Source organism: Dryobates pubescens, chromosome 24 (assembly GCF_014839835.1).
Source record: "Dryobates pubescens isolate bDryPub1 chromosome 24, bDryPub1.pri, whole genome shotgun sequence".
Lineage (NCBI taxonomy): Eukaryota > Metazoa > Chordata > Aves > Piciformes > Picidae > Dryobates > Dryobates pubescens.
The window spans coordinates 3,474,519-3,497,121 of record NC_071635.1 but is presented as its reverse complement, the minus strand read 5'-3'; the positions used below and the strand labels follow the sequence as shown (position 1 = coordinate 3,497,121).

The 22,603-nt window shown below is 48.4% G+C and overlaps 3 protein-coding genes across 6 annotated transcripts in view; 1 reads left to right on the top strand and 2 right to left on the bottom strand.

Moving 5' to 3' along the window:
* Nucleotides 1-8,536, bottom strand: part of GTF2E2 (general transcription factor IIE subunit 2) — a 29,472-nt gene extending 20,936 nt beyond the window's left edge. For 3 of the 4 annotated variants that reach the window (XM_054172552.1, XM_054172555.1, XM_054172554.1), the window contains exons 1-2: nt 8,436-8,536; nt 7,667-7,830 (exon numbers count right to left, since the gene is read on the bottom strand). In XM_054172552.1, the coding sequence (XP_054028527.1) occupies nt 7,667-7,826 (160 nt within the window). In that variant the 5' untranslated portion in view covers nt 7,827-7,830; nt 8,436-8,536. Of the gene's footprint in view, nt 1-7,666; nt 7,831-8,104; nt 8,178-8,435 lie in introns of those variants that run through there. The other variant, XM_054172553.1, reaches the window with a different exon arrangement.
* SMIM18 (small integral membrane protein 18) lies at nt 2,286-4,206 on the top strand. Its single transcript, XM_054172558.1, has one exon. It carries the CDS (start codon nt 2,327-2,329, stop codon nt 2,618-2,620), a length of 294 nt encoding a protein of 97 aa, XP_054028533.1. The 5' UTR covers nt 2,286-2,326; the 3' UTR covers nt 2,621-4,206.
* Nucleotides 8,406-22,603, bottom strand: part of WRN (WRN RecQ like helicase) — a 43,709-nt gene continuing 29,511 nt past the window's right edge. Inside the window, exons 22-36 of the mRNA XM_054172506.1 lie at nt 21,859-21,997; nt 20,562-20,732; nt 20,391-20,482; nt 19,766-19,841; nt 19,528-19,601; nt 17,500-17,578; nt 16,982-17,094; nt 15,977-16,091; nt 14,740-14,853; nt 14,064-14,226; nt 12,766-12,980; nt 12,100-12,171; nt 11,208-11,372; nt 8,874-8,991; nt 8,406-8,560 (exon numbers count right to left, since the gene is read on the bottom strand). Coding sequence (XP_054028481.1) covers nt 8,406-8,560; nt 8,874-8,991; nt 11,208-11,372; nt 12,100-12,171; nt 12,766-12,980; nt 14,064-14,226; nt 14,740-14,853; nt 15,977-16,091; nt 16,982-17,094; nt 17,500-17,578; nt 19,528-19,601; nt 19,766-19,841; nt 20,391-20,482; nt 20,562-20,732; nt 21,859-21,997 — 1,861 coding nt within the window. The remainder of the gene's footprint in view (nt 8,561-8,873; nt 8,992-11,207; nt 11,373-12,099; nt 12,172-12,765; nt 12,981-14,063; nt 14,227-14,739; nt 14,854-15,976; nt 16,092-16,981; nt 17,095-17,499; nt 17,579-19,527; nt 19,602-19,765; nt 19,842-20,390; nt 20,483-20,561; nt 20,733-21,858; nt 21,998-22,603) is intronic.

Here is a 22,603-nt window from a genome sequence, read left to right as displayed (position 1 = left end):
CTGACAGGCTCACCTATCAGTGCTGCTTACTACCATGCTTCACCTAAAAACTCCTTGCTGCTCCTCGGGGGAATGTGGAGATTGGACTTGATCTTCTCCCACACCCAGTTTTAAACTGCCTGAAGGATTCAAAGGTTGGTTAGTATGCTGCCACAGGTAACCAGAGGTTGCTGGGGCTCCTTGGATACCATAGTACCAGTCAGGGTTGGAAGGGACCACAAGGATCATCTAGTTCCAACCCCCCTGCCACAGGCAGAGACACCTCACACTAGATCAGGCTGGCCAGAGCCTCGTCCAGCCTGGGCTTAAACACCTCCAGGGCTGGGGCCTCAACCACCTCCCTGGACAACCTGTTCCAGGGCTTCACCACTCTCATGGTGAAGAACTTCCTCCTCACATCCAGCCTGAATCTCCCCACCTCCAGCTTCACTCCATTCCCCCTTGTCCTATCACTACCTGATACCCTGAGCAGTCCCTCCCCAGCCTTCTTGTAGCCCCCTTCAGATACTGGAAGGCCACCACTAGGTCACCTGGGAGCCTTATCTTATCCTTATCATATCCTTTACTACATTGGACTATACCAAAAGTAGTGCAAGTTTCCCCATTTGGGGAGGCATAGCCAGGGAAGGAAGGAAACCAAGGGGGGGAAAAAAAAGAAAGGAAAAAAGAGAGATGCCTAACTGCAAAGATGCTATTGCCAAACACTTCATCTGCCTCCTTCTCCAGGATTCACAGAGAAATTCAGAGAGAGACAAAACTGCTGGGGATAAGCTGCAGACATGACTGAGGCACAGCCTACTCTCACACTTTGGAGCAACAGCCTATCTCAGCATGCCAAAAGCAGATTTGTGAAGCCAGCTCCTTGCTTCATCTCCCCCCCAGCACCACAAAGCAGTTTTTGATTTCTGCTGGGTACACAGAGACAGCACTGGCCCAAGGACAACATTCCTGTCCTAGCAGTTCAGCAGAGACTGCAGCTGAAAACAAGACAGCAGAGCTCCTCACAAAGGGTTTGCCTTGTTATCCATCCTCATGACCATGGCACCACAACTGGGACAAGATCTCCAAATGTGCTCAGTGCTGTTTGGGCAGCTCAGATCATGGATTCATAGAATGGGTTGGGTTGGAAGAGACCTTCAAGATCATCCAGTTCCAACTCCCCTGCCATAGGCAGGGACACCTCCCACCAGCCCAGCTTGCTCAAGGCCTCATCCAACCTGGCCTTGAACGCCTCCAGGGAAGGGACATCCATGACCTCCCTGGGTCATGGATGGGTTCCAGTGTCTCCCCACCCTCACTGTAAACCTGAGCTGGGTTCCTCAAGCACTCAACAGTGGAATGGCTGGAGAGTGAACCTCTAAGGAAGCCTGGCCTGGAGTCAGAATGAGTTTTGCAGGGTGAACTAATCTGTGCTAATGAGTTCTAAAATCAGGAGATTTAAGGAAGCTGCAGCATTGTTATCTTGTAGAAGAAGAACAACCAAAAGTTCAGTTTCATTCCTTGGATCACTCAGGTATAGAATCCTAGAATGATTTGGTTGGAAGTGACCTCCAAAGGCCATCCAGTCCAACTCCCCTGCAGTCAGAGGGACATCCTCCACTAGATCAAGTTGCTCAGAGATATATTGAGCCTGACCTTGAAGATCTCCAGGGATGTGGCCACAACTACCTCCATGGGGAACCACTTCCAGTCTTCCACCACCCTCATGGTGCAGAACTTGTTCCTAACATCCAATCTCAATCTGCTCATCTCTCATTTCAAACCACTGTCCCTTGTCCTGTCCCTGCAGGCCTTTGCAAACAGTCCCTCTGCAGCCTTCTTGTAGCCCCCTTCAGGTACTGGCAGGCTGCTCTAAGGTCTCCCTGGAGCTTTCTCTTCTCCAAGCTGGACAACCTCAGCTCCCTCAGCCTGTCCTCTGGCAGAGGTGCTGCAGCCCCCTCATTGTTTGGAACAGAGCCCCTGCTTTTCCAAGAATGCCAAAAGTGCTGAGGGCTTTCACATCCTGCACCTTGACAATTATCTCTGTAACTTTTCTGTCTTTGCACAGATTTGAAACAAAGCAGCAAAGCTCCCTCATGACTCAGTAACTTACACTGCATGGAGGACCAGTCCTGACTGGAAGAAAGGTTCCAAAGCTGTGATTTGGGGGTTGATGCCAGGCAACAATCCATGTTTGTAGGTGTGAAGGACTCCTAGGCTTAAGTTCTTTCACTTTGGGATAAGAATCACAGCATGTTCTTGACCAACAGCATCCCTCAACAGCTTTTTCTCTCTGTTTCAGCCCCCAAGCCCCTGGCAGCAGGCAGAGCAAGACAGCTCCTCGAGAATGGCAACCCTCAACACCACTCACTGGAACGAGACTGCATCCATTTCCCAGTACCTGGGCTTTCAAGTGCAAAAGATTTACCCTTTCCATGACAACTGGAACACTGCCTGCTTTATCATTCTGATCATATTCATCTTTACTGTGGTTTCTCTGGTGGTCTTGGCTTTCCTCTACGAACTGCTGGACTGCTGCTGCTGTGTGAAAAACAAGACTGTGAAAGACTTGGAGAATGAGCCCAACCCAGTCAGAGCAATGCTGAACAGCTTCAGGAAGCGTGAGACAGAGGTGGTGTAGGAAGGACTGAGCACCAGCACCCTGAATGAAGCCTCCTGTACCTTACAGATGAGCCAGTCCTGTGCTTTTATTTATTTGTTTTCCCTTTTGGATTGAAATAGAACAGCAGCAGTTAGCACTGTGTCTAGCAAAGGCTTTGCTTAGATGAAGGATGAGCTGTTGCAATGTTGTGGGGGAAGAAAAGGGTTGGGTTTTTTTTTTTCCCTGTCTTGAGATGAACTTTTGTTGTTTCTATTGAGTTTCCAGGATAGATCTTTGCCTACCTGAAGGAACAAATGTTGCCTACAGTGCATAAACCAACGTTTGCTTTACTGGAAAGGATGTTTCTAAAACTGCTCAACAACGTGACCCTACCTAGTGCAGAGAGACAGCAGTGTCCTCTGCTGAGGGCAACTGCACAGAGACAGGAAAGACACACAAGGGCTGAGGAAAAAAAGCTGTGAGATGGCAGGGTTGGGTGGTGAGAGACCCCACCAGATGGGAGAGGCTTGTGTGAATTCTTGCCTTTGGCACCTCTTCTGATTATGGGTTTCTTGCTTTCAGAAGAGAGGCTGGGGGGATGAGAAGGAACCAACATGGAATGCACCCCTCCAGGGGGTTTGCGAACCCCTCGGGGTACAGTGGGACCCTTTCTCCATCCCTTTCCCCTGATCCAGGGAACTGCTCTCCCCTTGCTTCACACTCAACCTGTTTAACAAGTTCTGGGTGTTGAGATGGTGACCACTGCACCACTTTAAGAACATCTCTCCACACAAGCAGACTGTAGTGGTGCTATGGCCTAGAAGGACCTTCTGTGCCCCAAGGCTGCTCCTGCAGCACACCAGGGAATCAGACATGCTGGATACTCCATCCCTACCTTAACTTCTGGAAGCTGAACTGGAATTGTGCTCTCACACACAAGGAGATGGGTTGCAGGCCTCCTACCCTGACAACAGTCCTTTCACCCCCTGCACACAGCTTTCAGGCCTTGGTGTGCTTCACACAGGGGTCCACACCAGGACAAGCCTGCTGCTGGAGGTGGCAGGATGGAAGCACAGAGAGGAGACTTCATTTTGCACTAGAGAATCTCAGCAAGCTTCACTGGCCTGGTGGTGCATCCCAGAGGGCTCACACTGACACCCTTCTCAAACTGCCCATGGACCCTGAGCTCACCAGATCATTTTCCTTTGTAGTTTCTAAACCCATCCAAGCTTTGCAGTCATAATTGCAACAACAGCATGACCATCAGTGACACCCACTAAATTTTTCACACTCCTGAACCCCACAGAGAAGCAGCCCAGAGAGGAACATCCCAGATCCAAGCTAAGTGTGAGACACGACATTTAATGATGTTAAAGCCAAACAACATTCCTGTTGTTAGGGGTAACAAAATCCACCTAATGGCCAAAGGGACAGGTAAGCTACAAGACTGATCTTGCAGTTCATCCATGTCAGAAATACCTTTGTGCTATGGCCAGTACCTGTAATTACCTTTCTTTCATATAATTAAACTCCTCAGAGTCAGGTGCAGCACACCTGAGCTCCAGAAGAACTGGACCCAATGAAAGACTTGCTCATTTGACTCATGTTTTTTTTTTCTGGCTGGTGAAATGGGACTCACAAGAGAGATGTCCAGGCCACTACAAACCAGCACAGCCAGTCCAGCCATTCACCTGGAGAAGAAAGCTCCCTTCTGCAATCACAAAATGACACAACTGCTTCTACAGCCACTCATCTCCCACACACTTAGGAGGAAGTTTTGCCAGACCCAGGTGCAGAGAATGCTTTTGGCTAAAAAGAAAAAACAATGAAATAAATCAAAGTATAAGCACAATCAATGGAAACTGACCCACAGGTCACACCAAGACATACAATGAAGATGATAGACATGATGCTAATGCCCAGGGAGGCTGGGTGGAGGCCTCCTTAACTTCTACCTACCCTGAAAGACCAGTGTCCTGCTTGAGAGGCAAGAGTAGCCATTGGGATACAGCAAACTCAAGTGCCTCTTTCATGAAAGCAAACCCTCTGAAGGGCAACAGGACTGCTGGCCACTCAGAGTGCCCCTGTAAAGCACTGCTGGTGGCTGCACACCAGAAGGCAGCGTGCAGGAAGCAGCACGGCTGGCCTCCGCCACGCTGGCTTCGCCGCCTTACGCCTTCCCGAGAAGCACACACGATGAGAACTCCTGGGATTCATTCCAGCTGCTTATTTCACAGATCTACAAAGGAGACTGGGTGTCTGCACAAGGAACAGAAGACAAAGCTCTCCCCTTGCACAGCCCTAGAGCCTCAGGACGATTCATTCCCAAGTGCAGACTAAAGAGATTTCAGCTCCTGATTACTGTTGGCCGAGACCATGAAGACAAAGGTCTTAAAGAAGAAGACCTTAGCCACAACTTAACTGTTCACTAATAAAAAGAAATAAACACATCTGATCTGTATTTCAGTTATTTTCCAGTCTCTGTTCTTAGTAAACAAGGCAGTTCTGAATGTTTCCAAGCAGTTTGTTTGAGTAACAGCTTCACAGAACTACAGCAGTTAACTGCTCTCGCTGGCAAGCTTTGCACAAAGGGCAGCTGTAGCTCTGCAGCCAACTGAAGATGCTTTCAATGTCTCTCCCTCCTCAAAAAGTGACAGGGGCAGGTTCTCCAAGTCATAGAATCCTAGAATGGTTTGGGTTGGAAGGGACCTCCATAGGTCATCCAGTCCAACCCTGCTGCAGTCAGCAGGGACATCCTCCACTACATTAGGCTGCTCAGAGCCTTGTCTATCAGGACCTTGATATTCCCAGGGATGGGGCCTCAACTACCTCCCTGGGCAACCTCTTCCAGCCTTCCACCACCCTCATGGTACAAAAGTCATTCCTAACATCCAATCCAAATCTGCTCTAATTTCAAACCATTGTCCCTTGTCCTATCCCTGCAGGCCTTTGCCTGCTTGGAAGAGTCCAGAGCAGAGCCACAAAGATCTGAAGGCAGTGGAACATCTCCCTGCTGAGGACAGGCTGAGGGACCTGGGGCTCTTTATCTCACAGCAGAGGAGCCTGAGGGATGACCTTGTTCCTGTTGATAAAGGTGTGCAGGGCAGTGTCAGGAGGACAGAGCCAGGTCTGCTCAGTGATGTCCAGTGAGAGCACAAGGGGCAGTGGGGGCAAGCTGGAGCAGAGGAGATACCACAGGGACAGAAGGGAAAACTTATTCACTGTGAGAGTGCTGGAGGCCTGGAGCAGGCTGCTCAGAGAGGTTGTGGAGTCTTCTTCCCTGCAGACATTCCAAACCCACCTGGATGTGTTCCTGTGTGCCCTGCCCTGGGTGATCTTCTGAGGTCCCTTCCAACCCCTCCCGTTCTGTGATTCTGTGAAATCCTGAAACCTTTCTGATACTGTCTGGAATGAAGCCAGCAGCTTAAAAGACAAAATGCATTTGCTCACACTCCTATTTGTGTAAGGTAAATCATCTGAGAGCTGCAAAAACACTTAGAGAAACACTGAGCCCACAAAACCACAGCAAGGAAGTGACACTCTCTTTGTTCTGCTACCTGGCCACATCTACTCAAACCCTCCAGACCAGACTCACATTTGAACTATTCACCCTCTTCTTGCATCCCCATCTCTCTTTCCCAACAAACTGCTTTCACTTATGGCACACAGGTTAGAACATTCAATGTAGAAATCTGCTTCACTTGGAGAGTGTGGCAAAGGGACTGATGGAAATTTGGCCTCCCTTAGTTTGTTTTTAAATGTCTGGCTGACAGCTTTGTTTGGTGCCCTCAGAAGCTAGAGATACACAAGCAAACTCCTTGTTTGTCCCCTCAGACCCCAGATGCTCCACTCCTCCCACTGTCCTTGACGTTTGTCTCTGTTGTTTTTAGCTCAGTTGTTTCTTTTGGAGGTCAGAGGAGAACCACACAGAGCATTCAAAACATGAGCACACAATGAGTTTGTGCAACAGGGTGTTTTGTGTTTTAGTAACTCCTGACATTTGATTTGACCTTTAGAATGCATCTGAGACTTGTCAGAGCTTGCAGAGAACTAAAACAGCCCCTCAAGTTACGTGTTTCACATAGTGAAGGCAAAGCAGACAGTAATCTATTGAAGCTCTGGTGTTCAGAAACAAAGATCAGCTCCCAGGTAAAACAAGGGGCACTGCTAACCACAAGATGCTAGCCAGGCAACAGAACAGAACAACAGAGGTTGGAAGGAACCCCTAGGATCATCTAGTCAAACCCTTCTGCTAAAAGCAGAGTCACCCAGAGCAGGCTGCCCAGGATCACAATGTCCAGGCAGGTCTGGAATCTTTCCAGAGGAGACTCCACAACCTCTCTGAGCAGTCTGCTCCAAGGCTCTGGCACCCTCACAGCAAAGAATTTGCTCCTCCTGTTCAGATGGAACCTCCTGGGTTCCAGTTTGTGCCCACTGCCCCTTGTCCTATCACTGGGCACTACTGAAAAAGAGTCTGGTTCCATCCTCTTGCACCCCACTTTTAGTTCTTGATCACCATTGGACAGATTCCCTCTCAGGCTGCTCTTTTCCAGGCTAAACAGTCCCAGGTCTCTCAGCCTGAAGCAGAGATGCTTCAGTCCCCTCAGCATGTCCTCTGCTGGATTCTTTCTAGTAGCTCAGACATAAGTTATAGAAGACTTAAACTGTGAAACCCACCTCATGGATGGACAGCCTGTGACTTACAGTTAACAAAGTTAAGTTTTAGGCCCTCTCTTGCAAGAAAGACAAACAGAACAACCAGACCACTGTTACTGTTTGTCCTGTGGGTCCAGCATGCACAGAAACCCACAAATCAAAGCTTGGCTTCACACAAATATTTTGGCAGCAGCAATTCCTCCAACTGAGCAACAGCAAACAAGTCACAGGACAAGGCCTGACGTGCACAGGTGGTAGCAGAAGTGGGATTTTCCCTTGTGCAAAGGAATTTCTACAAGAGAAGAGGCAATTTAAGAGCAAGAATGACAACAGCCACTACCAAAGTTCGCAGACAGGCTGCTAACAGCATCTTCAGAGGCTGGTGGTGGAACACACTGAACAACTGTTGAGCAGGAGACTTTCACCAACCTGTGTTTTGCTTTGAGCTTGAGGAGCCTCCTTGTTCTACCTTTGCTTTCTTCTTTTTGGAAGAGGAGTCAGAAGATGGCGCTGGACGTTTTTCTACCGCTGGTGTGGAGAGGGCACGCTTTTTGAACAGCTCTCGCTCTCTCAGTAAGCTCGGATCCATAATTCTGTTAGGGGAAGTGGAAGAAGAAGGCAAGAAACACCGATTAGAAGGTCGGAAGTTATTTAAGAGCAGGGATAGCTGCTTACGAAATCGTTTGTTTGCTTGTATCCTTCTCTTCTTCCGCAGCGACTTTAAGAGGCTGGGGAGTTAGTGCCAGACCACCACTTTAACGCCCAAGAAGGTAGGGAAAGTGATTTCGCGACCAGCCCGCACACCCGCACCGATGGGGAACAGCACCGGGGACGCCCCATGGCCTCACACCGAGCCCCGGCACCCACCGGCTGCCTGACAGGCACCTCACGTTAACAAGGAACTCTCGTGACACCCACAGACCAGGAAACTTTGCCAGCACGACAACCGCCCACCCGGGAACCAACCCGAGGGCGCTCGCCCCCTCCCTACCCCGCCGTTTAACGACATCCGCGGCACCGCGGGACGGGACACCGCTGCCGGCGGCGGGCAGGGGCCTTGAGAAGCCGCTCCCCTGACCCTCCCACGCCGGAGACCTTCCTCTCTCCCTTCCCGGGGCCTGTCCCGTACCAGGCGGGGAGAGGGGGAGGGGGAGGAGGGGGCTCACACCTACCCCCCCGCCGCCGCGCGGTCCCTCACCCGCCCGCCGGAGCGCGAGGCGCAGGCCGTGCACCGCCGCTCGCCGCCTATTGGCCCATGCCGCCTTCCCGGCAGCCCCCGCGCCGCGCCGCCCCGCCCCGGAAGCGGGCGCGCCGTTGTCAGGGCTACGCGCCAAGAGCCCGCCATTAACTCCCGCCCTTAACCCCCGCCCTCACCCCCTCCATTAACCCTTCCATCAACCCCTCCCTGCACCGAGAACGAGCCGCGGCTTTGTGTAATTTTTTTTTTTAATGATAATAAATTTTATACAGGATAAAAAAAAAAAACCAAGGCCCGAAGGTTAGGCGAGGGGCAGCTGCAGGCCTCCCGTGTGAAGCAGAGGCAGTCAAACGGCACCAGGGAAGTAAGTCTCCTTACAAAAAAAAAAAGTTAAAAAGACTGAAAAAAACCCAAACAACCTTCGTTTCTCTGTTCAACCAAAAATCCCTTTTTTTGCCTCTGTTTTGGATTTCTTCGGCTGGGTTGGAGGTAGGACTGCTGCTGCTGAGGTTTTAAACCATTCTGGCACCTTCCTCTTAAAAGGGGCAGGTATGCTCTGGAAGAAGGAAACAAAGATGTTGGAAAAGGCAGGTAGTGGACTGGTTAATTTACAGAGCTCATCAGAAGACAAAAACTGCCACCAGTAGTTGTGGAAAGCTTATGTCTCCCTTAAAAACCTTGTTCAGACTAAGCCAAGAGCCAAGGCTGGGAAATGATGTTTGACCTGAACCAACAAAGCACATTGGCACACCTCTATGTGCTACCTTTAAGGATGAACTTTAAACAAACCCCAACCTCAGCTGTCAAGGCAAGAAAGGAACTGCAACTCCTCAACTTGACCTGTGAAAAAACACACCCCAAGGGAAGAAGGAAAAGCTGCTGCCCCAGACCAGTGATAAATCATTAGTACAGCTGCTTGAGAAAAAGCAACCGGAACCCAAAAACCAGCAGTGGGGGCCTGTCACCAACTGTGCAAGGCACATTTCCCTTCTGCAAGACTGAAACCACCCAAGAAGAGGGAACATTCATTGGTCTCCATGACTGCTGGGTGCATCTCTTGTACTGTGGTGGGAAGTGATGCTATGGCAACACAAAGTTCCTTTAAGCTAGGAGGTAACTGCATTTCTGCTCATTCTTCAGCCATGGCATTTTAAACTATGGAGGACCAAATATCTCTGCTGAGAGGTTCATCTCAGGATGGACAGTGTTGGCAAGCTGCCTTGGAAACAAAATGTATCAGGACCACCCATCTACAGCCAGGAGAGAGGTTGCTGCAATGCAACGCCATCAAGAGGTATGTATCCCACTCCAGGGCTCCCAGCCCAAACTTGGGTGAAGCAGGAAGGGTGCAGGGACCATGACACTGCTCATGCTTTGTTCCTGTGTCACAATAAAGGGGCTTTGCTTGGAAATGATGTTCTGGAAGTTCTCTGAAGTTGACATCAACAGCCCAAGAGATGAAGTCATGTTGTGTTTGAATAAGATAGCCACTCCACTGTTTCAGAGTTATAGCCAGTGCTGACTAGACCATGAGTACTCATTTGTCTGCAGCATGTTTTACATTCACAACTTCAAACTGAAGCAAGCTGTACAGCAGTTAGTGCTGGTCAGCCCACACAAGCTCCTTTCAGAAGCACTATTTGTATGCTCATGCAACCACTGCAAAAATCCCTAACGGGATCAGAGTAAAAATCTCACACAACTCTACCTGAAAATGTAAATAGGGAGCCAAACCTCCTCCTGAAGTGCTGGAAGCATCTGCCACTAGATGGCTGACATGATTTACTGGGGGATGATCTCTCTGGAGCAGGCTGATGGCTGTGGCATATTTCACAGAACCACAGAGCAGTGTGGGGTTGGAAGGGGTCTTTGGAGATCAAGTCCACCCAGCTGCCAAAGCAGGGTCACCTGGAGCAGGTCACACAGAAATGCATCCAGATAGGTCTTGAAAAGGCTCCAGAGAAGGAGACTCCACAACCTCTCTGGGCAGCCTGCTCCAGGGCTCCAGCACCCTCACAGCACCGAAGTTTCTCCTCATGTTGAGGTGGAGCTTCCTGGGTTCCAGTTGGTGCCCAGTGCCCCTTGTCCTATTGCAGGACACCACCAAAAAGAGCCTGGCCCCTTCTTCTTGACACCCACCCCTCAGATATTTGTAAACACTGATGAGATCCCCTTTCAGTTTTCTCCTCTCCAGCCTAACCAGCCCCAGGTCTCTCAGCCTTTCCTCATCACAGAGAGGTTCCACTCCCTTCATCATCCTTGTAGCCACCATTGGACTCTATCCACTATATCCCTGGCCTCTTGAACTGGAGAGCCCAGAACTTGACCAAATACTGCAGATGGTCTCACCAGGGCAGAGTAGAAGGGAAGGAAAACCTCCCTTGACCTGCTGACCACACTCTTCTTAACGCACTCCAGGAGACCATTGGCTTTCTTGGCCACAAAGGCACATTGCTGCCACATGGATAATTGCTTGTCCACCAGGACTTCTTCACAGAGCTGCTTTGCAGCAGATCAACCCCTAATCTGTACTTGTGCATGAAGTTGGTCCCTCCCCAGGTATAGGATTCTACGCTTACTCTTGTTGAAGAGTCCATCTTGTTTGGGCAGTGAAAGCAGTGTGCTGTCACAGTATCAAGGAGATGAACAAGAGAAGGTGTCTGGTAATCCAGGCCAAAGTTTTTGGCCAGAGTAAAGAACCCTGGCAGAAGCTGGGATTTTCATTTGTTAAAGACCAGCATCCCAATCATCAGCTCCTGGCACAGAGCTCACCTTTGGCTGAGAGTCAGCAAACAGCTCCTCCTCATCACGACTGCGGGCAGACTGATTCCAGGAGGCCAAGGCGATGGGTCTTGGGTGGCCTGCTGCCCCTCTGCTCCCTGCCTGGCTGTCATCTGTGATCTGGGTGGCCTTTCCACATGACACTGAGGAAGCTGGCTGTTATAGGGATAACAGTATTAAAGCCTGAGTCTGCACAAACCAGATTCAATGCAAAGGCTGTGGTGTGGAGGAAAGGAGTTTGTAATTGTAAACAGAGTTCTAACACCTCTGCTTAGGGAGATCATAGAATCATAGAATTGTTGGGGTTGGAAGGGACCTCAAGGATCATCTAGTTCCAACCCCCCTGCCATGGGCAGGGACACCTCACACTACAGCAGGTTGCTCACAGCCACATCCAGCCTGGCCTTATAAACCTCCAGGGCTGAGGCTTCCACCACCTCCCTGGGCAACCTGTGCCAGTCTCGCACCACCCTCATGGGGAATCTGAACCTACCCATTTCTAGTTTTGTTCACCAGCTGTTTCTGATCTACTCCATCACAAAATGTGAACAAGTGAAGTACATCCAATTCAAACATAAGGGAACTGGAACTTGGGTATTTTGTGCAGTGGGGAACACTATTTCCTCCATCCCTGTGGCCCTGAGAACTCAAAATCCTTGCTCCCGACTCAAGTGGTGTGTTCTCAAATGTGTTTTTGCAGCAGAAGTTTCAGTTGAGAAAAAGGCACTTTGGGCACACCCCTGACTTCTACATAATGCTGCTGGTCAGAGGCTAGAAGAGCCAAGGTGAGATTTTTGGATCAGCTCCAGATCTCGGTGTTACCAAGAGCATCACTAACGGCAAGTCTCCCACGTGCTTTCTTACAGCAAGAGCAGCTGCTTACCAAAGGCAAAGGCACCACTTGCAGATGGGTTTCCTCTGCTCCTTCCTTCAATGTTGGATTGCTCAAATTACCCTGTAAAAGCAGCAGCAATGCAAGGCTGTCAAAATCCAAGAGTGTTCATTAGCAGACTGAAAAGCTGTTTGCTACAGGGAATTACTGGAATCAGGATATCTTCTGAAGGAGGAGTGAAGGGGTATTTGGATTAGCTTTTGATTTGCAGTCTACTCATTTGTAGAGTATTAATTTGATTTCTAATAGCATCTCATTCTGTTATTAGCTCCAGCAGCTAACAGGAGCAGAAAAAAGGTAATTAGAGCTCATGCAATTAGAGTGCCAGGAGGTCAAGTTCAGGAAAAGGAAGGCTCAGATACAGAGAAACCAAACAGCACTCAGGGCTGCAAGAAACAAATCAATCTGGCTATGAAAGATCCAGCTTAAAGATTTTCACACTGGGGAGCACTTTGGATTTCAGCTTTTTCTCTACTGCCTCAGCTCCTGTAAATGCAGGATTCTACAGAAGACATCCCAAAGGGTTAGACAACAGCAAAAAACGTTCACCCCTTCTCTGAGGCCACTATTAAACTGTGGTTGTGGACGTTCATGTGCCTGGTCTGCAAGTCCAGGACTTACTAGGGTAGAGATGATCTTATACCTTCTTCTACTAACCTGTTTTTCACTCCATGAGGCATCTTCCTTGCCTGCTTGATCTGCTCCTGACTTTTTCTGCTGCTCATCTGACCACACCAACATCCTTTTGACACTTGAGCCATCCTGAGATTTCTCTCTACCCTTTTTCTCCAACAATGCCACGGTCATGCTGATGAGATAGGTTTCAATGTGTCCTGGAACAAGTTTTCTAATTGCTTGAATTTTGCTGGTGTCTTGGGAAAAAAAACCAAACAACCAAAACCAACATTAACTGGGTTTGAATCCTCACACCTCATTAAAGCACAGGGTAGATTAAGGTATGGAAAAGACTGAAAAATAAACCAGTGTATGGCTTTGGCTTGTAAGAAAACAGTTCATAAGATCAGGGGATAAATCCCCACCTCACAGAATGGTAGGGGCTGGAAGAGACCTCCAAAGATCATCCAGTCTAACCCCCCTGCCAGAGCAGCATCACACAGGAACACATCCAGGTGGGTTTGGAATGTCTGAAGAGAAAGAGACTCTAGAACCTCTCTGGGCAGCCTGCTCCAGGGGTCCAGCACCCTCACAGTGAAAAAGTTTTCCCTTCTGTCCCTGTGGCATCTCCTCTGCTCCAGCTTGCCCCCACTGCCCCTTGTGCTGTCATTGGACATCACTGAGCAGACCTGGCTCTGTCCTCTCCTGACACTGCCCTGCACACCTTGATCAACAGGAACGAGGTCATCCCTCAGGCTCCTCTGCTGCAAGCTAAAGAGCCCCAGGTCCCTCAGCCTATCCTCACAGGGAGATGTTCCACTGCCTTCAGCATCTTTGTGGCTCTGCTCTGGAATCTTTCAAGCAGTTCCCTGAGGTCCTTCTTGAACTGAGAGGCCCAGAACACAAACTGTCCTAAAAGATCAGGATCACTTCTTGCATTTCTCAGCCTCCTTATCATGAAGAAATATCTTGCAGAGAAGTTGCACTGAGGAGATTCTCCACCTCTTCACTCTTTTGTGTAGACTCCAGTACCTACAGAAAGCCTTGGCCAGGCTGATGTTTTTCCAGAAACACTTGGGGAAATAGAGATTGAAGAGTGAATCTTTCCAAGACCCATACAACTGAGTGGCAGGATTTGTAATGGGCTGCTCTGTGCTGCTTTTTAATGAGTGACAATTGCTTTATTTTACAACACAACCTTGATAGGAAAGCAATGACCCTGGCATTGCCATGCTCTGCCTTGCCAGATGCCTGAAGCAGCAGCTGAGCTGTCAGGTTTGCCTTCCTTTATCTGGATGCCACTGTCATGAGAGGCTTCAGAAAAGAGCTGTGATGCTCACCTGAGTTAATGGGAGGATTATGGATAACACCAGCAATGATCTGTTGGACTTCAGGGGTCAGTCCTGCTCGCTGCAGGTTGACAGGGTAGCCAGCTTTCATTGCCTGGAGCAGGTGAGTGCCAACCACAGAAAGAGGCAAAGATCTGGTCTCACTTATAGTCCTCTAGGGAAACAAATGCAAAAGAAATTCAGATGGCTCAAGTGTCTGAAACACAACCAAAACCTCCCAACCTGGCCGCCTCCCACTCCCCAAAATCAAAGAGGGGATACTCACAAAGAGCAGTGCAACAAAGCTCCCCAGAACCCTTCATCACTCTCAATGTTTACCTCCAGCTTGTACAGAGCATCTCTTGAGGTTACTACTTCATACCTTGAGTGCAACAGCTAAGCTTGAGGTTACTTCAGATGAAGGGAGGTTCTACAGAGGCAGGGTACTGTGTGGCCACCTCAGAGGCCCACTATTGCTCACAACTCGTGTCACAGCACTTGGTACCAGCCCCTTTCCACCCTGGGGCAGCTGAATCCCAGAAACTTCAGCCACACAGGAAACAGATCAGCCCAGCTCCTGCTTGATGAGATTTCTGGCCCACAGCTTCAGATGCCCCCTGCTAAATAGCTGTGATGCAGCTGACCTCAGTTTTCAAAGAGGAAGAGATCTCCACAGGCAAAAGCTTACCAGAGAGAGATTTTTCTCATGGAACAGGATATATGTGACATGCTCTGAGGGAGAGAGGGCTCTTGAAGAGGTTTTCTTCTGCCCTTTAAATCCAGATGTGGGGAAGGCATCAGTCTAAGGCAGAAAAAGAGGATTGAGGAGAAGTCTATTCCAGCAACAACCAATGGATCAGCCTCCCATTACCTGAAGTTATCTGAAAGAGCCTAAAAATGGAGCCATTCATCTCTGTGGAGCTTGGTTTTGACCACCAGTCCATGTTCCACAAAACCAGCCAAAGCAAAGAAGGAATCCAGATGAACAGCCACATAATTCCCATCTTAAACCAAGCATGGGACTGTCCAAAGGACTTGCAAAGACAAAAACCCACTAACCAGAAAGCCAGTGTCTGGGTCAAGACAGCTTCTTAGGTGTTGCTCATTACATATCAAGCTCTGGCATTCAGTTGGCTGCTTGGCATGGGAAACTCCTCCCAATTGTTCTTATCTTTTGCTCAGCACATCTTGAAAATAAACTAGGAATGGGTTTGGTTCCCCTTCCTAGATCCTAACAGCTTTCTGTGAGGCCAAAAGGCTTCACAGAGTTTTCTCAAGCATTACAGAGAAGTGGGACTGCTGCTCTACCTGCTTCCTAGACTGGATAAATGCCTTTAACTGTAGGTTTACATAGAAATTAAGATCCCTGAAGCAAAATTGCTTCATAATTCCTCTAATTCTCTGCTCTATGGCCCCTCTGTAGTGGTGTCTCTCAACACAGGGACTGATGGAGTCACTCTACTGAAAAGACACAGTTACAAATTAACTGTGAGTATTTCCAGCAGCTGGAAAGAAAAGGTCATCTGCCAGTCTGCTAAGGAGCAACTTGGAGGAAACAAAGCCCTGCCCTCCAAGTCTGAAGTCCATGCTGAACCCCAAATCACAATACCTAGCTGTAAGCTCTCAACCATACAGCACCTATTGGTCACTCAGCCTGGTCAGGTAAGTGACCTTTAGAATGATGTTCTGGACTTTAAAGATGTCCACAGCAATCCAGAACATCAGTCAGGTCCCAATTCTCATTGCCAAGGAGCACATCTACGTTTCAAAGCCCTGTTTGTGTGCAAGGCTAACAAGTTCCACTACCACCCTTGGATGGAATAGTCGTGACCAGGACAAGCTGAAGGAGAAATCTGACAGCTGCAGACCAAACTCATGTCTGTAAGGTTGTTAAACAAAGCAGCAGAGACTTCAGTAAGTCATACCTGCAAGCCATTTGCTTGGCAGAAGTCCTTAATTTCAGCCAGGAGAGGGACCAGCATGGTAGATTTTGCTTCAGACACACCATCAATTCTCTTCACGTTCTCCACAGTCGTGGGCCTGGTTTAGGATGAATAATAAAAGCCATGGAAAGGTCCTGTGCCAGTGCTCTGAACATCAAGTGTCTGTGAATGGCACAAACTTGGGCTATGCATCTATGAGTCAAAACTTGAGAACGTTATCACTGTGTCCTCATCCCTGCAACTAATGCAGTTCACTCTTTGTGCTTCTGAATCACAAAGCTTGACCACAGCAAAATACCTTCAAGTTTGCTGCTTAATACTGTGGAGGACCAGCTTACCACATCTCTTTATCTACTTTTACCTCCCAAGAGCACGTAAGCCCAGAGCTCTTTCATGAAATAACACACACATTCCAAAAATAGGATTGTCTAGTGCCTTTCAGTAGCCAGGGAAGGCACTTTAGATACATTACCAGCTGAGCTGCCTCACAACACCCTCTCAATGAGGTAAAAAAGGCTGGATTTCTTCCTTTTTCAGCAGTTGAGAGCAACAGTAAATTGTGTTTACTCTTTTACACTCCAGAGTTACCCAGGGTAAGGGACAGCTCCTGACCAGTAGCTGACCCTTAGCAAGATAAGAGCATATTAACATGATTAAAGCATCTGGGAGAGTCAGATGGAAAGGTTAAGATTAATAGAAAATACATTTTCCACCCCCCTCTCCTCTGAGTGGTCAACTTGACAGGAGGTTTGGATACAAAGCCCAAGGTGTTATTTGGGGTCATTTTACTAAGAGCTAGAGTGAAGAAGCAAGTCTGATGTCAGTAACAGTTTAAATTACACCAGTCAATGGTCTATAAGGGGATTAGAGCAGACCAAGCTCCTCAGGAGTTGCTGCTCCTCCACCACAAAAAGAATCAGAAAGGGGATTTGATACTTGGCTTGCAAGCTACTCAGTTTGTACTACATGCACCCATGCTGCCTTTACCTCAGTCGGGCCATCTCCACCAGGATCTTATTGGTTGCCAAGACAGCTGGAGGAATTACCTTCTCATTAGCTACCTTCTGTCTAGCAGTCAGCAACTTGCCATACAGAGCAGCCTGTGAAGCAGAGAGCCAAATTCTCATGAAGCAGCTCTAGATCACTCACACAGGGATAGAATCACAGAATCGTTTAGCTTGGGAAAGACCCTCAAGGTTTACAGTTGGACTCTATGACCTAACAGTGCCAAGTCTGCCACTAAACCATAGAAATCTGAGCTAAGCCAAACTAAATCATAGAATTGTTTTGGCTGGAAAAACCCTCTAAGATCATCCAGTCCAACCAGCAACCCAACCCCACCATGGCCACTAAACCATGTCCCCAAGTGCCATGGCCACAGGTTTCTTGAACGCCTCCAGGGATGGGGACTCCACCACCTCTGGATCCTCCAGAGGTCCCTTCCAACCCCTACCATTCTCTGATTCTGTGTATTTCATAGGTATCATCTCTTCCAAAATTCTTACCTCTATTTTTTTTTCTTGTGATGAAACAGGTTCTGGGGGCTTCAGAGGTGATCTCCTCAGTGGTGAGCGCTCTGCAACACTAACAGAAAACAAAGCAGCCTGAAACAAACCTCCTGTTAGATCGGTTTGTTCGTGAGTGTGGCACAAGGCTGTGGGAGAACAGCAGCTCTGCTCATTTGGCCTGCTCTGGCAGCACCATCAGACTGTGCTCTGCCACTTTGTGCACTCACACAGGCCTTGATGCTGGTTGGGGCAGAATTAGCAGCATCCCTAAAGGTAACAAAATTCCTCTGTCTGGTTCTATAGCTTAAACCCAGCCTCTTCCTGTACACAGCCCAAGCAGGTGAAACTGCAGTTTTGTGGAAGAATGCTAACATTAATCCTGGCCAAAAAAAGAGTTATTAACTTCCAAAACATCAGTGACAAGGACAACTGCTGCTGTGCTGTGAGCAGAACTAGCTGATGCTACCACTAAGCATGTCTGCCTAGAGAGCAGCACCACAGTCACCAGTCCATGGGCTCATGCATTTTGGGACAATTACCCTAAATTAGAGTGCTATGATTGTACTGAGAGATCTGTTAGCAGACAGGCTGTAATAAGAGCATCATTTCCTAAGCAAAGTGTGAAATAATACTTTGCAGCTGTCCCTGAAATGATTTTTTTTTCCCCTTCACATGGCTACAGTGGCAATTATTCAGCTTAAGTGACACATCCTATTTTCCTGTGGATGGGAGAATCAAGCTGTATGCCTGGAGGAGGGCCTGAACTGCTCAGAAATGCAAGGTGGGTTTAATCTGAAGCACCACAGCAGTCAGGAAACAAATTACTTGACCTGAGGGAGCCTCAACTTGATCTCAGTCTTCTCCAGACTGGTGCAGAGAGGCAGAAACCTACCTGCCCTCTTGCAAGCCCTGCACAAGGCACATGTTTGGTTCTGCCAGCTTTGTCACATTTTTTATTGTTGTTCTTGTACCTGAACTATCATAGAATCAAGAAGGTTGGAAAAGACCTCAGAGATCATCAAGTCCAACCTGTCACCCAACACCTTGTGACTAAGCTATCTGCAAACTGGGTTGAAATAATCCTGTTCTCCATAACCCTGTTCTCCATTTCTTTCAACCATCACAAATTCAAATCCATTAGTTTCAACCATCACCAAGGCTTAAACCATGGGTCCAGTCTAAATGCACTATTGCTCCATTTTTCATAGAGTCATAGAATGGTTTGGACTGGAAGGGACCTCACAGATCATCCAGTTCCAACCCCACTGCCATGGGCAGGGACACCTCCTACTAGCCCAGGTTGCTCAAGGCCTCATCCAACCTGGCCTCGAACCCCCCAGGGATGGGATCCATGGCCTCCCTGAGCAGCCTGCTCCAGTGTCTCACCACCCTCACTGTCAAAAATTCTTTCCTTTTATAAACATTTGCTACTTTTCTTTCTTGGATTTGAAGTAATAGCAGTGAGAAAATTCACAATTAGGATCACAGAATGCAGTGGGTTGGAGTTGATCTCAAAAGGCCATCCAGTCCAACCTCCCTGAAGTAAGCAGAGAAGGGGACCTAGGAGAAGGCTGGGGAGGGACTGTTTAGAAGGGTTTGTGGTGACAGGATGAGGACAAGGTTTGAAATTGCAGCAGGATGGACATCAGGAGGAAGCTCTTCACAATGAGACTGATGAAATAGTGCAACAGTTTGCCAGGGGATGTGGTTGAGGCCCCACCCCTGGAGACATTCAAGGTCAGGCTTGATGTAGCCCAGGGTAGCCTGATCCAGTTGGAGATGTCTGTGCTGACTTCACAGGAGGTTGGACAGGATGACCTTTGAGTGTCCCTTCCAACCTAATGCAATCTGTCAGTCTTGAACCCCCAACTAGATCAGGTTGCTCAGATCCTCATCAAGCCCAACACCAAAAGCAGTTTTACAACCAATTCCCACAGAAATGCTGACTTTTAGGATCATCCTACAACCACTCTCCCTGCTAGGTGTGAAACCCAGGTAATTCTGGTGTAATTTAGAACACTGTACCTGTTAAGCACATTACTGCTGCTTGGAGAATTTGTGCCTTTTCTGTCATATGAAAACATTTCATACAGAGACATCTATGGGAAAAAAAAAAATCAGAACAGAAATGTTTATTTCCCAGGGTTTCTCAAGTTGCTGTCAGCAGCAAAACAGCCATCTGTGACACCATGATACCCTTGCAAGATTTGAATGTGAGCAAGGCTGGAGCACAGAGTAGAGGAGGAGGTGTCCTCACACAGACCTGCTTGCCTGGTGACTGCTTTGTTCCTTTCACATCCGGGGAGCGCAGTGTTGGGAGCAGAGGTCCAGGTCTGCTGCTGGAGTAAAATTAATCAGATCTTAATCAAGTCAAATTCATAGTCACAGAATGGTTTCAGCTGGAAGGGACCTTGAAGACCATCTAGTTCCATCCCCCTGCCATCAGCAGGGATACCTTCCACTAGCCCTCAAGGCCTCATCCTCCAAGGAGGTGCATCCACAGCCTCCCTGGGCAACCTGTTCCAGTGTCTCCCCACCCTCACCATAAAGAATTTCTTTCTTCAGTCTTAAATCTCCCCTCTTCCAGCTTCAATCCATTCCCTCTCCTCCTATCACCACAAGCTCTTGCAAAATGTTCCTCCCCAACTTTCTTGTATCCCCCTTCAGGTACTGGAAGGCTGCTCTCACACCAGGAGTCAGAGGTGTCTATCCAGGCACTCCCCCTGGTATTTCTTGTGTTGTGACACTAAGGGAAAGATCAAGTCATCTAGTGCAAATGAGGTACTGAAGTCTCCTGTCCAACCTAGTCCCCTCCAGAAGCAGGCTACAGAAGCTGACAATCTGTATTTAAGTCAATCAAAAAGCACCCAAGAGAACACAAGAAGTACCTTCTAGAAGGTCTCTGCAGATTAAGGTCTTCATTGGACTCTAGTAGAAGAGTTGGATTTGAGGGAGATGAAGTTTTCAGCCAGTTTCTACCCTGGAAGAAAGAAACCATTCAGCTCAGCTACAGATGGCTCAGAGCAGCTTTCAATGGGTAGCTTCACACTGAGAAGTACCTTCAGGGTAAGCGTGCACGTGGTTGCAAACTTATTCTGCCCATAGACTTCTTTGAGGAATCCTTCCAGTATCAGCTGTTGGCAGAGCAACCTCCACCAGTTCTCAGGCCACTCTTTTCCTCTACCAAAGAGAGGGTGTCTTCGGTATATGTCTGGCAAGCGTTGAGAGGCCTGAAATTGAAAGACTTGGTCAGACTTCTCTTCTGAGAGAAAGCTTCCACCACAACCAGCTGTAAGCAGTTATGCTGCTGAACTGAGATGTTTGTCTCAACATTGTCCCATGAAGATGGCAACCAAAGCCACTGAGCAGGGTATCTGGAGGCCTCCAGGACCTGTGAGGTGTCACAGGATCCACGGTGGTGTCTAGCGACCTCTTTGCATTTGTTATCTCTGGCTTTTCTTTAGGTCTGACTTTTCCTCCTGCATATGTAAGTGGAACAAAAATTCAAGTGGTTTTTCTCAACCAACTACTTGGTTTCAATTAAGGAGTTCATAAAATGACCCTTCTCATCCACAGAAGCAGACTGAGGTACCAGTAAACCAAAAACTTGGGATGTGAGGAGTGTGTCCTCAAGAGGAGGGAGGATAGAACTAGGCTTTTCTCAGTGCTGCCCAATGACAGGACAAGGGGCAATGGGTGCAGCCTCCTCTGGGAGACATTTTCAGTGTGAGGGTGTGGTGGGTTGAAAAATTTTCCTAGGCACAGCCTAAAACTACCACACAGGGCAGCTTTCAAAAACCACCTGGATGTGTTCCTGTGTGACCTGCCCTAGCTGACTCTGCTCTGGCAGGAGAATTGGATTCAATGATCTCCAGAGTGTCCCTCCCAACTCCAACCATTCTGTGACAAACCTACACTTAGAGCACAGAGCTGTTAAAACATCTCCCTTCTTATATGGAAGTGGTCAGAGGAACAACTCAGACATCCAGAGCAGCAAATGAAGTCATCCTAGTGCAGCTTGTATTCCATCCTCTGAATATTTTGTGCCATTTTCTTGACCCACACTAACAGGTCCATGTCCTTCTGCTGAGGGCTCCAGAGCTGGACACAGCAGTGCCAGTGAGGTCTCACCAGAGCAGAAGAAATGTATCTTGCTGCATGGGAAGTGTTGCTGAACAGCTTCAGAAAGTCTAGACAACCTCTGCAGATGCTCAGCTCTCCCAGAAAAAGGTACTAACTATCTCTGTGTGTACACACATGCCATAGAGCCATGTATTGTTTGGTGTATCAGTGAAGAGGGACACTAAGAGCACCTCCACTCTCAGAACACACACCAAAAACTTGACCATCACTTACAGACCCTCGGAGGAACAGAATGGGAACTCTGGTTCCAAACTTCTCTTCTGTGGCAATCACTGCAGAGAGCAGCTGATGTGCCTGCTTCCCAAAGTCCTGCAAATCACCCCCTGAGTCTCTGGGGACCACACAAGAGGCTCTGAAATGCACAAAGAAAAGGAAGTTTAACAGACAGACAGATACCCATCACAGACCCCCAGCATGGTGGGGCTGGAAGGCACCTCTGGGCATCATCCACTCCAACCCTGCTGCTAAAGCAAGGTCACCCACAGCAGGCTGCCCAGGATTCACAATGTCCAGGGCAGCCTGATCCAGAGCTCTGCAATCCTCAACGTAAAGAAGTTTTTTCTTGTGTTTAGGTGGAACTTCCTGGGCTCTAGTTTGTGCCCACTGCCTAACCCTGAACACCACTGAGTGTCCCACTTTCAAATATTTGACACCTCCCACTAGATCAGTCTGATCTTGAATGCCTCCAGGGACAGGGCCTCAACCACATCTCTGGACAACCTGTTCCAGTGTTTTACCACCCTCATTGTGAAGAGCTTCCTCCTTGTGTCCAATCCTTTATCATGACTTCAGGGCAGACAGGGGAAACTGAGGGAGGTGTGTGTGCTCCTCTGTGTGACTATGAACCCCAGGCATCCCTTCAGCACATCAATGAGATCACTTGCAATGCTGGAGGGAACATATGTCAACACATGTTGTAACAGGAGAACAGCTCCCTTAACACTCTGCAAGTTTAACC